Source organism: Siphateles boraxobius, unplaced genomic scaffold (genome assembly GCF_051911475.1).
Source record: "Siphateles boraxobius isolate OS27281-9 unplaced genomic scaffold, OSU_SipBor_1 25, whole genome shotgun sequence".
Classification (NCBI taxonomy): Eukaryota; Metazoa; Chordata; class Actinopteri; order Cypriniformes; family Leuciscidae; genus Siphateles; species Siphateles boraxobius.
Window position 1 is genome coordinate 24,779,613 of NW_027508866.1, and position 17,681 is coordinate 24,797,293.

Below are 17,681 nucleotides of genomic sequence, written 5' to 3' on the forward strand. Positions count from 1 at the left end.
CGCCCTGGCTCGCTAAAGTGTTCATTCTCTGCTAAAGGTTCCCTCCCGGAACCTTTTCTGCCTACAGCCTGGTTTGCCTACCAGGCAGACCTTGTGCTCCCCTCACGAGGGTCTCTATGAGCATGCGGCTTCCTGAGTCTGGTCAGACGGTCGTAGGCCTCTCGTGAGGCCTCCCAGTTAGATCAGCCCTTAGGCCTTCACAGGCCTCCTCAGTGTTTTGAAACACAGACACTGGGTTGATCCGTGGATCGAGTAGAGAAACTCCCCTCGCTAGCAAGGGTCGGAAAGCACTATGCTGAGTCATACTCTCCGGGATATCCCGTCTCTGAGATCCGGGCCGAGTGGTTCTCTGCCAGCTTCGCAGTCCCTCGGGTTGGATGCCTTAAGGCATTTGTCCAGAGGCTCTGTCTTCAGACAGACAGGATTTGGCCAGACTAAGTGTCTATGTACTGGCGCCAGGTCAGGCCGTCCTGGTGGCATTTCGGGGTGAGTACGTTCCCCTGAATAGTGACTGGCTGGGGTTCCCTTCGGTTCCCTAGCCACATTCCCTAGAAGGGACCCCTTCTAATTGGAAGCTGAGGTTCCAGGCCCGGAGCCGGCCCTGGTAGACCTTTCATTTAACCATGTTTATGAAGGTTTTTCTGTGAGGCTGTAGCTTGGGCTATGACCGTAGGGAATGCTGTCACTGACAGCCCAGTGTGACCTGAGGGTGAGTGGTTCTAGCGTTTCATTTGAAGTTGCTGGTTCTGACAGTTGTCACTGCCACTTGGCATGCACTCCCCTTAGCATGGCGGCGTTGGTATATCGTTCCCCATAACGTCGTTGACGTATTGTTGAGTTCCCTTCGAAAGGGAACGTCTCAGGTTACGACTGTAACCTATGTTCCCTGAGAACAGGGAACGAGACAATACGTCTCCCTGCCATGCCTCGGGGCTTGCCTACCGTACAGTCCCTTCAGACGATAAGGTGATTTGTCATGTTTGCAAGGCGCCCTTTTATACTTCCAGGTCGCACGTTAATCATTCACGCTAATGATTCACGGGCTGTCGCCGGTCAATATGATTGACGTGATTTGATAGTGATTTCAGACACCTGTCACGCCTGAGGCGTTCCCCCCATAACGTCGTTGACGTATTGTCTCGTTCCCTGTTCTCAGGGAACATAGGTTACAGTCGTAACCTGAGACGTTTCTTCCACAGGAGAGAATGATGCGGTGTGAGGAATCCTGCAGGAAGTGATGTGGGTGTGTGTGTGAGGCCTGTATGAGCTCATCAGACACCAGAAGATGCACTCTTGACCTCTGATTATGCTTCGGAACAAGGAAAAAAAAGGGAGAAACAAAAATTCTGCTTTTTGAATGAGTCATGTGGTCAACACCCATCATACTGGAGTTTACAGGCAGTGTGACACTAGGATCAGTTTGATCCAGTTCTCTGAAAACATAACATTGAAAAATTGAATAACCGATAAATCCACTAGATAATAATGTGGTTCAAGTCAAGGTTTTCATGCTTATTTTAGTTATTTACACTTGGAGGTGCTGCATTAGCAGTTATTAATCAAAACATATAGCAAGTGAAAGGGCCTAGTATATACAATCACACATCACAGAGACGCTCCATTCATAGTTATGGATGTTGATGCTATGTGTCACAGATTTCCTGTTCCTCGTGTTCCAAGTCTTTGTGGCTTTTTTCTGCGTGCGTGTGTGTGTGTGTGTGTGTGTGTGTGTGTGTGTGCGTGCGTGCTTGTGTGAGTGTGTTTGTTTGTGTGCTCAAATGTGCGTGTGTGTGTGTGTGTGTGTGTGTGTGTGTGTGTGTGTGTGTGTGTGTGTGTGTGTGTGTGTGTGTGTGTGTGTGTGTGTGTGTGTGTGTGTGTGTGTGTGTGTGTGTGTGTAGCTGTTGGCTCAACAAGTGTACAGAGTAAAACACAATAAAACCATATTGACAAACAAGAGTACTTTTAACTAATGTCAGGTTGGGGCAAGTTATTGTAGTTAATAATTTTTATTATAATTATGTAATCAATTTCTATTAATAAAAACAAAAATATTTTTTGTGTTTTGTGTGTCATATTTTTTTTACTATTTATAAAAGCTATCATGCAGCCTTTAATTAGTTTTCAAAACATATATTATGGAATATGGCATTTTTCCTTTGGTGTTTCATATTTCGTACAAAGTTATTCTTCTCAAATGAGCATCACTGGCTGCAGGTTCCTATTGTGACAACTTACCCGATACCGCATGTGTTTTATGAACTTATCATAAATCTCTTCTTTTTTTTCCTGTTCAATAATCATGTAAAGTTTTAATAGCTTAAATGAAAGACTTCAATGTGCCATAACAGATATTACACCTCAAAAATGAACTTACCCTATGAAATATTCCGACACATAAAAAATATCCATATAATCCAGTCGCCGTATATGAATCACAAAAATTGAATGTATGATTAATGATAATATGTGTTGAGAATATACAGTATACAGCAGAAAGAAGCCAGTCTGAACACATTAGTTAGTCTTGAGAGATGCTTTTGGCCTGATTCCACCACTAGATGGCCGTGAAGCTCTTTGACTTTCTCTCATATCTTGCCAGAACAGCTCCACTCCTGCTCTTCCTGAGTCTCTAGTTGTGCAAGAAAGCAAGTTGCATATTTAGTCGTTCTAATATTTTAGTTTTGGGTTTTTTTATTGACACTATTTAAAAAATAATATAATAAATAATTATTTATTTATTTATTTAAAGGTTAAAGCTATAGTTCTTCATTTTTGGGTTGAAACCCATAAAGCAACATAATGATCCGGTCTTATGTTGGTGACTGGGAATGCTCCTTAATATGAATTACTATTATTTACATTATTTATATTTTCTTTATATATATGTGTGTGTGTGTGTGTGTGTGTGTGTGTGTGTGTGTGTGTGTGTGTGTGTGTGTGTGTGTGTGTGTGTGTGTGTGTGTGTGTGTGTGTGTGTGTGTGTGTGTGTGTGTGTGTGTGTGTGTCTTTCCTTCTCATCTTTCTGCTCTTTTCCATAAAAAAAACAAAAAAACAAAAAAAACATATATATATGTACCACACAAATTGTCCACACAAATGCGCTTTTTTTGTTGTTGGTGTATTAGGGTCTGGGGGTGTAGGGTCATTCCGTCTAAATCTCTTTTTCCAACTTCCACAGACTATAGACAACCAAGTGGCTTTCTTTAATTGGATTTTATCTTGACGTGTTGTGTACAAATCAAATGAAAAGTTCAGACAGTGCCACATGTTGATGCATTCATGGTCATCTATTATGTTTGTACACATAGATAGCACATGTCTTTATGTAGAAAGGATTTTTGTTAGGAATCGTGGGAAGGCTCCTTCTCTTTTGTTATTGCAGACCACGTAACCTCAGTGATCCGAACAATAGCAGGAAATTCTCCTGGGCGGAGGCAGCGCGGCTTCCTCATTGGCTGCCAGCACACACAATGAGTGAGAATGGAGTCCGTTGGGAAAAGTGGAATATGCATGGCTTAATTGACACTAAAGGAATATGTGTCTCATTCATTTCCAGAATGTGTGCACACGACTGTGCATTCCAATGTATGATTTCATTCAGCGGGCAACACATGTGCATGCTTTGAGAAAGTTCAAAGCGCTGATAGTCAACAGGTTTTATGTTTATGATTTTTCTTCAAGAAATAAAGAGCACTAACATGCCTGATGTTGTTTCTTCCATGAGGTGCAAAAATACTTTTAGTAGAATGTCGAACCTGGCTTTTTCCATATAACATGGTTCCAAAAAAAACTGCAAAACAAAAAAATAAAAGTAGTCCTGCACTACTACACAGAAGTATTCTGAAGCCATAGTCGTTCAAAGTTTTGGTTAAGTGTTTTATTTTTGTGTGTGTGTGTGGTTTTTTTGCATTCCCTCACAAAGAACACAAACGTTTTGCAAGCGAATGCAAAGTTTCTCTGGGGGCGCAAATGTAGCCATCTCATATTTTTTTATTAGCACCATGACCATTTAGGGGTTATTTTAAATTTAAACAATATTTCACTATACTGACTTGAAAAAATCTTACCAACCCCAAACTGTTAAATGATAGTGTACTTTCAGAGGTTAAAATGCATTATTGCTGCTCTTGATCTCCATGTGAACACAGACGGCCCAGTTCCGGCCCACATCTGGTACACGCTGAATTCACATGTACCAGATGTGGCCCGGATCTGGGCCGACACTATGTTGCTGTCTGGGAAACGGTCTCTGCTTTTCTGAAGAATTTATATAGCATGTTATGAATAATTAATTTCAGTCATTTTATGTATTGAATTCAAAAAGAAGAGAATTGTAATGGTTTCTTATGTTTTTTTATAGATTGGAATCAGAAATCTGTCTTCTGGAGAATGAAGAATTCCAGATCTCGGCTAAAGAGCAGGTTCTCAGAGAGCGACTGCGGGAAACGGAGAGATCTATTGAAGATCTACAGAAGGCAAGTGATCCTCGTCACAGAAGAACACACAGAGAGAGGCCTCAAAAACTCACCTCAGACACAGATAAAATGTCTGAATATCCTCGCATTAGGCAAAATATCAACGCAAGTATCATTTATTTTAATAGAAGACAGGACAAATACCCGTTTAAACTGATGGACTACAACTGGTTACTCTTGAACTTGAGGGTTACTAATGGTGTGTTCAAGTCATCGGGGAAAGTTCACATTTATGAGTCGGAAAGTCATAATTACAGCGATTGGATTCAGATCACAGTGCTGATGATCACAGTGCTTAAATAACTACAAAAAATACAACAAGATTTTTTCTGTAAGAACTCTACTTCTACAAAATATGAACAAAGAACATGCATCAAGTGTGTTCTTGCTTTTTTATGTTTTTAATCAATTTATGAAACTAAATCATTACATGTTCTATTGTAAATGTACAAAACTATGGCATTTGACATGCTACCATAGAACTCTGCAGGAACGAGTCCTAAAATCTGGAAATCAACTAGCATTGTTGAACTTCTGGTTTTCATGTTTTATTCTATAACAAAAAAAGTATCAGTAGTACCCAACTGGTGATTTTAAGCTTTTACTGATAAATAGGACTACAGAGGTTGAAGGGGCCATTAAATGTACCAAACAGGAAAAGGAATCTACTTGTCTGCTTTTACAGCCTCATTGCGTTTATACTCGCGCTCTTTTCTAACTATTCAAACTTGTCTGCGAATCATAAACTTTTGATGGTCACAGAGCTTATTTTCTGCAATAATCCAAAAGCCAATGGAAAATGCTCCTGGGTTTCTGTCAAGGGAACCAGGGTGAACCAGAGTCTTCAGGGTTGGCCTATAAATAAATACGTCGGCTCTATTAATATCCACAATGATTTCTCACAAATCCTGAGGTTATCATATGAATTGAACATATCCACTCAAAATCACCTTGAATCCAGTAAATACAAAATATAGCTCAGTCCAGGTTAGTTCTCATTTGTTCATGGTAACCACTTCTACAGATTGACATTTTCTTATCTAACATTATGGCATGCAGATATTCTTTAAATGTGAAAGAGAAGTTTGTAAAAAATTATTTTTTGGACTATCTGTTTTTTTTTACCCCTTCCAATAGCAGATGAGGAATAATTCTGGAAACCTGTTTGAAACAGTCATCATTTTTCCAATAGCTTATTTCTATTGTCCACTTTAGACATTTTACTGACTATAAGTACCTTTGCAACTACATGTTAACTATCAATCATTAGGGTATCAGTAGACTGTTACATTATGGTTAGGTTTTAGGGGTTAGTAGAATAAGTTGACATGTAGTTGCAAAGTAACTTATAGTCAGTTGAATGTCAGTTGAGGAGCATTAAAATAAAGTGTTAGCAGATATTAAGCAGACAGTCTACTAATACTCTAATGAGAATAAGTTGACATGTAGCTGCAACTTTACTTATAATTAGTAGAATGTCTAAAGTGGGCCTTCAAAATAAAGTGTTACCATACACCTTGGTCACAATAGTCATGCAGAAATTACACACTTTGTCTTTAATTTCACACTTAAGTCTAAATAATGTAACAGTAATGCAGTAATTTAGAGGAATGCGGCTATTTAAGAAACACTGTGAGCAAAAATGTAACAAGCATCATCTTTTCTTCTTTTTTTCTACAGAGTCTTCAGAATCAAGATGGAGGTATGGAAGTCATTTGCATCTGTATTGTACTAGATTTTTGTCCTGTATTACCAAAATCGGTGTGAATACAACATAGATTTCAGGCCAAGTTCATGGGCATCTCTGCAAACCATGGATGTTACTTCAAGGTACCAGTCCGATGGTAGACAGTCACTCAAAACATGCTCTTCTCTTACATCCTTTTGTGGGACAGAGGGGTCCAACATTGACCTCTTAGACCATTTCCCTCTTGCCTCAGCTAGACTATTGAACTCGACACATATGGCAATGACTCTGCACTTTGTTTACCTTGATCCACCTATTCACAGGGAATCCCTGTATCCCAGAGCCACCATTGTTTTGCTGTTAATTCACTTGCGAAGCTTTTGCTGTCTAAGCAATGAGCTGCTTTACGGGAAAAAAGGGGCAATAGAGAGCGAGAGAGGGGAACTCAGTTTAGTATGGGGTATTTGAAGGGGAGGGAGCAAACTCTGTGTGCTTTTGAACACAGGAATCTAGTTTTAGTGTCTCTCCTGCTCTCCACCGGACAGATGCGGTGAATTACAACTGCTCCCAGATACCGGACCTCCCAGAACTGAACTCCCAAACTCCCGTCTCAGCTTCAGGGGATCAACAACCGCCAAGGAAATCTGGTAGGTGCTTGTTGGGCTTCTGGGAGGGGCTGGGGTTGGTCATGGGTTTGGGCCAAGGCCAAAAGTGGGTATGGTAATGTAGATTACAGATGGCGCAGTTACTCACCATGCGAGGATGGCATATTTCATAATCTATGTACAGTAGGGTAACTGGTCACCAGTTTCAAACACATATCAAAGGCTTAAACTGCTTTTGTTGGGCATGTGCTAATGACCAGTTCAGAGAAGCTCAGCTTACAATATGGGGCCTGTGATGGAGATGAGTGGAAAGGTCCATTGCCATAACCATTTATTGCATGTCTAGTTCATGTCTTACTCCATCAGTAGCAGAGAAATTGTATGAATGTACAGGGGGTGGGGGGGGGGGGATCTGTTCCAGAACAGCTTTGAATAAAATCAAGGCAAAATCTTCAGGTATACTTCTTCATCCATTGAAGAACTTAATTTCTTTACATATAATGTTTAGATCAGTGGTTCTCAAATGGTTGTAGACTTTACATTGGACACCAAGTTGTTAAAGTACCACAATTAGTCATCGTTTAAGATGTCAAAGAAAATATGAAGAACTTCATAAATATTGCTGTGAAATTACTGAACTGCATAGGTCCAGCAATATGCAAATGTTATTAGCATGACATTGGCTAAATAGGAAAAAATATATTTTTGTGAATGCATAAACAACAACAGAAGTGTGATTTACCAACAAACACTGGACCAAATTAGTACTTGCCATACAGTTTAACCAATCGGCAGATGAATGTGCAGGAAAAGTTATTGGACATTTAAATGCATGTTAATTGGAATGCATTAAAATGTATTGTAGTTTAAATTTAGATTAAAAGCAATTAGCTGAACTTTAGTGTGCTATATTTGCCTCGCTTAACTAGGACTTAAATGCATTGTAATATGTAATTTCATATTTAATTCTATTGTCTTTGAAATAGTGCTGCAGAATTAACTGACAAACATTTATGGAAAACTATAATATACTTTAATGTCATTTCTATTAAACTTGCATGTCATGTATTTAAATATATTCGCAATTTATTACATTTAAAATATATTAATGTTTTTTTTATTTAGTTAAAATTATATTATCTGCAAGTGAAGTTTTTAAAAAATTTACTTTTAAGATTTGAAGTTCACTGCAAGTCCACTACAGTACAGTTATGCTCACTTCTTTTTCACTAGGATAATTTTTAGCTGCCCTAACTGTGCACAATTACATGGCTAGTTGCATTTAGCATTATTTTTCTTATTTTTAGTTGCAAGTCTCCAGTTTATAACCACTGGTTTTTATTGGGGGGGGGGGGCACATTCTGTTGTCTGTAAGTAACATTGCACCTACAAGTCTACTAACTCTCATTGTAGTGTTGGTAGAGTATTTGTAGACTGGTAGGGTTAGGATTAGAATAAGTTGACATGTAGTTTCAAAGTTACTTATAGTCAGTAGAGTGTCATTTGGAGAACCATCACAATAAAGTGTTAACCGATATTAAGCAGACGTTCTACTAATACTCTAATAAAAGTTAGTTGACAAAGTTACTTATAGTCTACAGAGTTTTCAAAAGGGACCATCAAAATAAAGTGTTACCAATATCTACAAAGATTGTAATTAATAAAGTGGTGAAGTATTTCCATAAAAACAAGGAAAATGCCAGAGTGTGTCGTCAACTAAGCATACGTCAACATACAGCGGTTACTGGGAACGGCGTAATAACAGTGCAAATGTTTTCTGCCTCTGTTTTTAATGTCAATTTATGAGACTGTACGAGTATTGCATGGGCATAGTGACATCACTAAAAAAATCATAAATAATAAGCATGCCACATTTCAGTAATGCATGATAGACCACCCTGAGTAGACATTAACCCACAACCGTCTGCACTCTTCCCCAAGCATTATACGCCATGGAGATCAATGTCGAAAAGGACCGGAAAACGGGTGCCACCAAGATCCTCTCGGCCTCAGCTGTCAGTCCGCAGGACGCTCACCAGAGGGGCGTCAAAGTCTACGACGACGGCCGCAAAGTGATCTATGAGGTGCGTTCTGGGGGATCTACCACACTGGAGAACGGCACGCACCCCTGGAGTCCCGGACAGGTGGACCAACTGATGCAACAAGTCGGCCAAACCCAACAACGAGAGGACGGCGGCCGAGTCACTGTCACTCCGGCTGAGCCACAGCCGAAGGCAGGACATTTGAGCAGCAGAGAGGCCAAGCAAGACACAAAACAGACCCCTAGCAAAGGCTACACAGGCGAGGTCAAGGAGATGCCAAAGGCCTCAGCCGACAAACCAGTGACCATGATCTTCATGGGCTACCACAGCATTGAGGACGAGGAGGAATCCAAGAAGCTGCTCGGCTTCGACGGCACCATTAAGGCCGAGATCGTCCTCATCGACGAGGACGACGAGAAATCTCTTCGGGAGAAGACCGTCACCGATATGTCCACCGTCGACGGCAACGCCGCAGACCTCGTGTCCGGTCGGCCTCTGTCCGACACCACTGAACTGTCCTCAGAAGGCAAAGATGAAAGCTCGACCAAGGAACTGCCGCCCACAGGTATTGAAAAGAAAAAACGCTGCAAGTGCTGTGCTGTCATGTGACCTTTCTCCCGAAACTTCTCTTTTCCTGGAACACATTCACCAAGGCTCTGCCTTCCTTTAAAAAACAAATCTCACCCTGTTACTAACAGCACCTTCACCTCTGTGACGTGAGAGAAGTACGCTTCTCACTCTTTCTTTTCCACAGATTGTCTGGTTCTCTTGGTGTAAGGTTGCACAACATTTTGAAGACAAGGCATTGGCCGATAGCATATTATACACTCTTAAAACTAAAGTTCTTTATTGGCATTGATGCTTCCATGAAGAACCTTTAACATCCATGGAGTCTTTCCACTACACAAAACATTCTTTATAGTGGAAAAGGGTTCTTTAGATTTTTAAATGTTCTTCACACTTAGAAGAAGGAAAAAAACGGCACTTTTAAGAACTTAAAAGTTAATTAAAAGGTTCTTTGGGGAAACCAAAATTCTTCTATGGCATCACTGGGGGGAAAAATCCCCTGTTTGGAACCTTAGCTTTTTATGAGTGTACGTGAAGCTTTTGCCCCTTAAAAAAAAAAGTTTTATTATTCTTTATTGTAATTATCGTTTGAGATATAGATCGTTTGAGATATAAAAAAAGCCAAAAAATAGTATGTAAATGTAGAAGACTTCAACCTAGAAGTCCAATATAAGGTTGGATAATTTCATAGAACTTCATACAATGGGGTGTAGCATTGATTTAAAAAAAATATTGTCCATAAATGTCTATCCCATTTGATCATTCACCTTATCGAAACACAAAGGTAGATCCATACATAAGCATGTTTGACTATTATTATGTTGTCCAGTAGCCTTACGAAGCCTTCATATTACTTAACAATTACCAGAAGCATTGTTTATCAAAGATATTTTTGTTTACAGATCCAGATTTATTTTTCCCAACAAAAATAGAGACAATGTACATATGCTCAATTCAACTGAACTCATTGAAAGGTGTTTGCCTTTCTGTGCCTCTGTGTATCCTCGTATTTGATGGGATTTTAATGTTTTCAGCTGCAAAAAAGGCACTGAATATTAAACAGACTTACTATAAAAAAGGTTTCAAATTGGAAGCTGAATCGTTCAAACAGCTACTAAGAACACAGAACAATGTCAAGCTCAGTACTGCCAATGTGTGCAAATACACCTCTGAGAGAATAAAAGCTTTGCTGTGACACAGACAGACAGTAGATTACATGCACTATGGAAGTAAACAAGGTGCTAAATATATTTATGTCCATTTGCTATTTATCTGAAAGAGCAATCCACAATTCGCTACGATTTGTACAAACATGTCACCAGCAGATAAAAAAAAAATTTATTAATTGACACTCAAACTCAAAGCATACATCAATCGAGGCATTCATTCTCTTTGATGTAAAGTGACAGATTAAGCAGTGAGAGAAATATATAATAAGAAACATTACTATGGTCTAAACTATTGTACATGAATAGTTTAGAATAATTATTCATAAATCACAGAGATTATGGCTGCATATATCTAATATGCCTGTAGATAAAGATTGTACATATATCACACTCAAAATGAGTGTTTAATCCACACTTATTTATATTGAAGCCTGAAAGTTTATTTAATATATGCACATTGTTTGCATATTCACACTTAAATCCCAAGACTTCTCAGTATGGTCATAAAGGACATATTTTATTTATCTCTAACTAAATTCTTCTTCTTTCACTAAATACCAGCTGCCTTGCTGTTTTCTGTATTCATTTTTCTAAGTCTTGCCACATTACTGAAGAACTTGTTTTAGTGCCATAAAACATCATGTTTTGTACAAATGATACTCAGATGGGGAAATGTAAAGCCAGCTTCCTAACACTGCTCATATTCACAGTGAACAAATCTATGAAATATGATAAAGATATTGGTAAACCCTGCCCTTTTTGCCCATCTTCCAGACATAACTCACAGTACCTGAAGTATGTTTCTCCCAGTCTTAAAGGAAGTTAAATCTACATTAGTGTGGGTATAATTATGCATGTATAGAACATGTCATTTAAAAACTAGTTTTTGAGTGCTGAATTAGGCTTTTTTTGTGTGTGTTCAAGATCTGATGTTGATCTTTGATTCATTGATTTCCCGGAAACAATGTAGATAAATCAATAATTACCAAAATAAGTTAAATATGAAGAATCAATTAATGTATAATGGCCGGTGAAATTCATTATACAATGACATGCTATAGATAACTTATTTAAAGTGCTGTGTATTAAGGCCGTAGTTGAAAGGATTCTGTAATCAGTGCCAAAACAAAATTACAGTTCACCTTTTTAGGTTTAAAGACCCCATGAAATGGTTTGCTTTCATGAGTTGACATTTCCTGTTGAAACAGGAAGTTGAGCCAGAAGCTAGCTAACTAGCTAGCCACAGCCCACCGAAACCAACTATTCAGTCTGACTGGATAGTTTTGGCAATTATCCCCTGCTGGTCGATGCTATAACTGCACCTCCAACCCAATCTCATGAGAAAACTTACGACATGGTGATTTTGTATGAATTGATTCTTATGAAAACATGATTTTTTTAGAATAAACATTCAGCTTAAACGAACCGCCAGTGAGGCGTAAAGAGATTTGCTATTCAGCACCAATTTGTCAAAACCTAAAAAATGTATGAACTGCCATGAGAGTATTGAATTTTCCTGCAGCTGTAAAGTAATTAGTTATAGAAAATGTATAGCTCATGTGATTGGCTAAAAAAAAAACACATACGAAACTGACTTCCCAGGTTGCATGCTATAGCCTACTTCTGAAAAAGTAACTACCATTGAGGTGAATGGTAGCATTTAGCTCTCTCCAAGTATATTAAATACATAACTATTTAACATTGAATTTTAATTTAATGTTGTCCACGCCCCTGTGAACAAGATAAGTCATCAATATTCTTGTTCAGCGCATTTTAAATGCATGTGTCTGTTAAATGTTTATGTTTTCAAACTTTATGAGCACACATAGATGGTCTCGAAGCTAACAAACTTGGACTTTTTTAATTCATGATGTCTTTAAGACTGGCTGAGCATTTCACGTTTTAGTCTGTTTACACAATGTAGTTATGAACAAGCTACTTAAAACATTTATGCTCCCAGAAATAAGGCTAGTGTCCATGTTGTCTATCAGGATCTTTCAGCCTCAAACTGCCGAACAGTCAATTCAGTTTTGGACGTCGATCTGCCATGAAATTACTGCTGTGCTTCTTAATTGAGATTCTCCTGTATTTTTGTAATCTTGAATTGTAATTTTCATTTTTCCACTTTGGAAAATTGTTCCACTTTGCTTATCTTTTTTAATGATTATAACATTCTCTTTCTGTATCATATCATCCTTTTCCTCTCTCTCACACTCTCTCCAGTGCGGATTGCCAGCACCGATGCTGTAACATTGGCTTTCATTTATTTATTTTGTCCTTTGTATGGTATACTTAGTCCAATAAACAGCATTTTTTTCCAATGTGCCTACCCTTCTGTGTCTGTGCTATGGTTCTTTCTCTAACTAATTTCCCATCATCGGGACATTACTACCACTTTCCTCTATCCATAATCTCATCATCCCTCCTCACACGTTTCTGGGCAGCACTAACTACAGTCTTGAGCTACTCTCTCCAGATGTGAATGAGATGCTGATGTGTCTATCCCGCTTCACAGATTGCATGAACAGCAAGTTTAACCCTCACCAGATCTGTTCCCTCGCTCACAATTAAAGCTGAGGAGTTGTGAATTCACTGCAGGTTTGTAAGAGTCATCATATCAGTAGGATTAGAAAGCCCTGGACTCTGACAAAAGAAGGATTGTCATATTTGAAATATGTAAATATTAAGTATATTTGTGTTTGTTTTTCAGTAAAAATATTCAAACATCCTTATAACAAGATACATTTACCTGCTAAAAAGGCTATTTGCAATATTATGGATATAGTGTATATGCACTAGGCTACTGTTGAAAATGTTGGGGGTAGGTAAGATTTTTTTATATTTTTGAAAGAAGTCTCTTCTGCTCACCAAGGCTGCATTTATTTGATTAAAATACAGTAAAAACAGATATTGTGAAATATTATTATAATTCAAAATAGCTGTTTTCTATTTTCTATTTCTATGTTCTATTTTCATCATTACTCCAGTCTTCAGTGTCACATGATCCCACAGAAATCATTCTAATATGATGGTTTGATGCTCAAGAAACATTTATGATTATTATCAGTGTTGAAAACAGTTTTTTTTTCAACATAAATTACTGACCCAAAACCTTTGCACGGTAGTGTATATAATCTAATCTAAAAAGAACCGGATACAGTCTTGCTTAACCAGTAAATCTTTCTTGTTTCAAGGATGTTTTTAGTGGAACACTGACTTGATTTTGACATTCTCATTTAGCTAATCTAATTACTTAATACTGTAATAAGCACCAAAGGGCATCGCACACAATCAAGACTTTAACTATGTACATATTATGTGTTTATAATCAGAATTTCATTTCATTATAGCCTGATTCTCCATCTTCAGTTTCAATTATTCGCTTAACATGTTGCATTGTAGAGAGCAGGGTGGTCAATGTACTGTCGATATATAATTCAATTGAATCTGAAACATGCCTTTTACTCAATATTTACTGTAACTAGATTTTGGAGCTGGAACAACTGGTACAAAACACTGGGTCAAAACTATACATGGTTAATTGGCCAGTGCTAATAATCTTTAAAATGGCTAAATATTAGCTGATCAACATGGTTTGCCTGAACGGATGATTGATACTTTGAAGAACTGTATTACATAACATACAAAGTACTGACGGTCTTCCATCATAACTCCTATACACCAGCATTCACAAAGACATTAGGTTACACTTTATTTGGATGGTCTACTTTAGATATTATACTAACTATAAGTAACTTTGCAACTACATGTCAACTTACTCTCATTAGAGTATTAGTAGACTGTTAGGGATTAGGTTGATATGTTGCAAAGTTACTATAGTCAGTAGAATGTCTAAGGGGAGCGTCAAAATAAAGTATTAGCAGATATTATATATATTTGTTTAACGAATACACAAAATTTATGAAACTTACTAATGTGCATTAATACCCTCCTACGCCTCATATTTGCTATAACATAGTGAATAATATGGGTGTTGTAACTGAGTTGTTAAAGTCTGGGCTGGTAACTGAAAGGTTATAGGTTTAAACCTTGGGATGATCCACTATTTCTGCTCACCGATAACTCCAGGTTACGTACTGTAAGTTACTTGAGTAAAATCATCAGTTGCTGCAGAGGTCTTCAGCTGCCTTTCCTCCACATACTTTTACAATTAGCACATTTATCAGAAAAGTGCACATGGAAATTGAAGGTAAAATCAAAAGTAACTCACTTCATTCACGTAATTTATATATATATATATACTACCACTATATATATATCACTGAATCAACATACATTAATTTATGTCAACAAAAAAAAAGATATGCATTAGATAGAAATATCTATTTAAGGTAACAATTGCAGGTTACCACTTTGTGTACAGTGTAAAAACTACAGATTTTCTCTATATTATGTTGCATTAGTACAAATCTTCCTGTGTTTGTCAGGTAGTGAATCTCAGATAAATATTAATATTCCATTAAAAATATCACATCGCCTAGCACACCCCTTTTTATTCTAAATCACTGGTGTCACAACTTGTTGTGATTACAATTTGAGAGCATCATTAAAGAAGTTCAATATAATGTTATTACAGAGAGCCTTCCAAGAATAACAACAGCACAGCTGCAATCCTTTCCTCATTTACATAAACCATTCAAGTGACAAACGGCTTATTTACAGGATTCTTCTTCTTCTTTTTCAAAAAAGAAATAGCAGTAGTTGAAACACTTATGGACAGAGCAATAAAGATATCACAAAAATGATACATTTAGGGGTACAACTGCTTGTCACTGGGACAGATGTAGCTTATTTACCCAAAAAGGTTAATGGTAGTATATATTAAGGGAATTACTACTCTATGGTATTAAAATGCAGCTTATATGAACTGCAGCCTTTGAGAATGCAGTTCAGTTCACATACCCCTTACGAAATCTGTATTATGTTTAGCATTTTTAAACATGATAAAGAGTCCCATAGGTGTCCTGAGTTATAAAGCTGGATCTTGATATCAAGAACTGTAGGAAATAATTCCATGTGTGGAGCAGAAACATATGTTGAAGAGTGTGCAGGACCTGGAGGACTTTTCTAAAACAGCTTCACTGCTCAAGACTAACAGGCACACATACACAGTTATCACAAAATATATAATGAGTGGAAAACAGAATATTGGGTAGAATATATAATAATAATTATTATTATTTATTATCAGTTATGTCTGAACTAAACTCTCTGACCTGATTACAAACAGGCTTTGAGAGAATAGAACACACATTTAGAGAATGTGTGAATGTTAGAATCAATGTCTTTGTGTGTGTGTGTGTGTGTGTGTGTGTGTGTGTGTGTGTGTGTGTGTGTGTGTGTGTGTGTGTGTGTGTGTGTGTGTGTGTGTGTGTGTGTGTGTGTGTGTGTGTGTGTGTGTGTGTGTGTGTGTGTGTGTGTGTGTGTGTGTGTGTGTGTGTGTGTGTGTGTGTGTGTGTGTGTGTGTGTGTGTGTGTGTGTGTGTGTGTGTGTGTGTATGCACGCACAGCATATTTAGCATTTCAAACCAACCACATTATCTTGACCTTTGACCTTAAGCCTGTGTGTGGGCTGCTATAATAAGCACATGCACTGTGACCGTACATTATCCTCAAATACTTAATCTGATCTAAATGATTACTTTGGTTACACTTAGTGCTATTGTTACGGTTTACTTATACAAATGAGTACTGAGTAATACAACAACATGTACTTACCATATTTGGTTTAGGGTTAGTTGCATGTAATTGTGCATAATTTAATGTTATCACTATAGTAATTACATGTAATATGGGTAACGGACATTAAAATGAAGTCTTACCATAGCATCAATTCACTTCTATTGCACACAAATAATTAGTGTTGAGGGAAACGCAAGTAACTCGAGTTATCAATAATCAGCAGTCAGATTACTTTTTTTCCAAGTAACTAGTAAAGTAATGCATTATAATGCAACATATCTGAGTAACTTTTTTAGATAAGTAACGTGAGTTGCTTTGTTATCCCATGTACTCTTCTGTCCTCATGTTACAAACTCAGAATAATAAGTTAAATAATGTTACTTTCCATAAAGAGTAGGCAAGTAACACAATTAGTTATTTTTTAGGGAGTACCTCAATATTAAAATGGATTACTTCTGAAAGTAGCGTTCCCCAACACTGCAAATAACCATAACAACATATTTGCCATACACAGTCTCGCAGATACAGTGCCATAACACACTGATGAGATATTATTTCATGTTTAATTAATATTTTACACAGTATCATAAATCCTGCTGTTTTTACAGAAAAAAACTGGAAGCTGTGGTTACCAGAACTTTACAGTCAAAAATATATCAACGTTATTGGTTTTACAGACTTGACTTAAAATTTACAGTAATAAACCGTATTTCATTATCTGATATAATGTTAATTTACACACCTATTGAAGTATTAATATCTGTTTTGTACCATTGTAATACACTGACAACCAACAATCATCACAACAGTGATGAGAGTCACATGATAAATCAAAGCTCATCACAAGCAGCTCTTCTAAAATAAAGTTAATACTATTATTTAGAAGCTGCACAGTGTCATTCGCACAAACATTAAACACCATCACCATCAAAAATGCAATAAACATTAATTTAACAACATTAAATGTAACATAAAACCCTAATGTACATAACTGATTAGACAAGAACTAAGAAAACTAAGAAGAAACATAGTTATTTCAATAAAAATACATCAAATCTGAAGTGTCACCCAGGGAATTGTGGGAATGTCAATTTACGTTTTTTCACTTTAAATTATACAATGAGTTGTTCTTTTTCACTTTCAAAAACTGTAAATTTAACGGTATTTTACAGTAAAATTACATTAAATGTACTGTTAGATCTATCACAGTTATTTACCGTATAGTAAGGAAACTTTCTGTTAACCAATTAACAGTTTTGCACTGTAGCATTTTTACAGTCTTTTACCGTTAAAATCACGATCATTTTTTACAGTGGAGTAATGCAATATTGTCTAGCATTACTTTTAAAGTAACTTTCCCAAACACTGATAATAACTAGAATAAAAGATCTCGGCATGATTCCAGGTAGGAGTAGCCTACAGTAAATGGATTAA

General features: G+C 37.2%; 1 protein-coding gene across 6 annotated transcripts in view; it reads left to right on the plus strand.

The window, feature by feature from the left end:
• palm2akap2 (PALM2 and AKAP2 fusion) overlaps nucleotides 1–17,681 on the plus strand; it is a 151,935-nt gene that overhangs the window by 82,569 nt on the left and 51,685 nt on the right. For 3 of the 6 annotated variants that reach the window (XM_077243259.1, XM_077243257.1, XM_077243258.1), the window contains exons 5-8: nucleotides 4,361–4,475; nucleotides 6,156–6,177; nucleotides 6,708–6,809; nucleotides 8,709–9,374. In XM_077243259.1, coding sequence (XP_077099374.1) covers nucleotides 4,361–4,475; nucleotides 6,156–6,177; nucleotides 6,708–6,809; nucleotides 8,709–9,374 — 905 coding nt within the window. Of the gene's footprint in view, nucleotides 1–4,360; nucleotides 4,476–6,155; nucleotides 6,178–6,707; nucleotides 6,810–8,708; nucleotides 12,867–17,681 lie in introns of those variants that run through there. The other 3 variants (XM_077243261.1, XM_077243260.1, XM_077243263.1) reach the window with 2 other exon arrangements.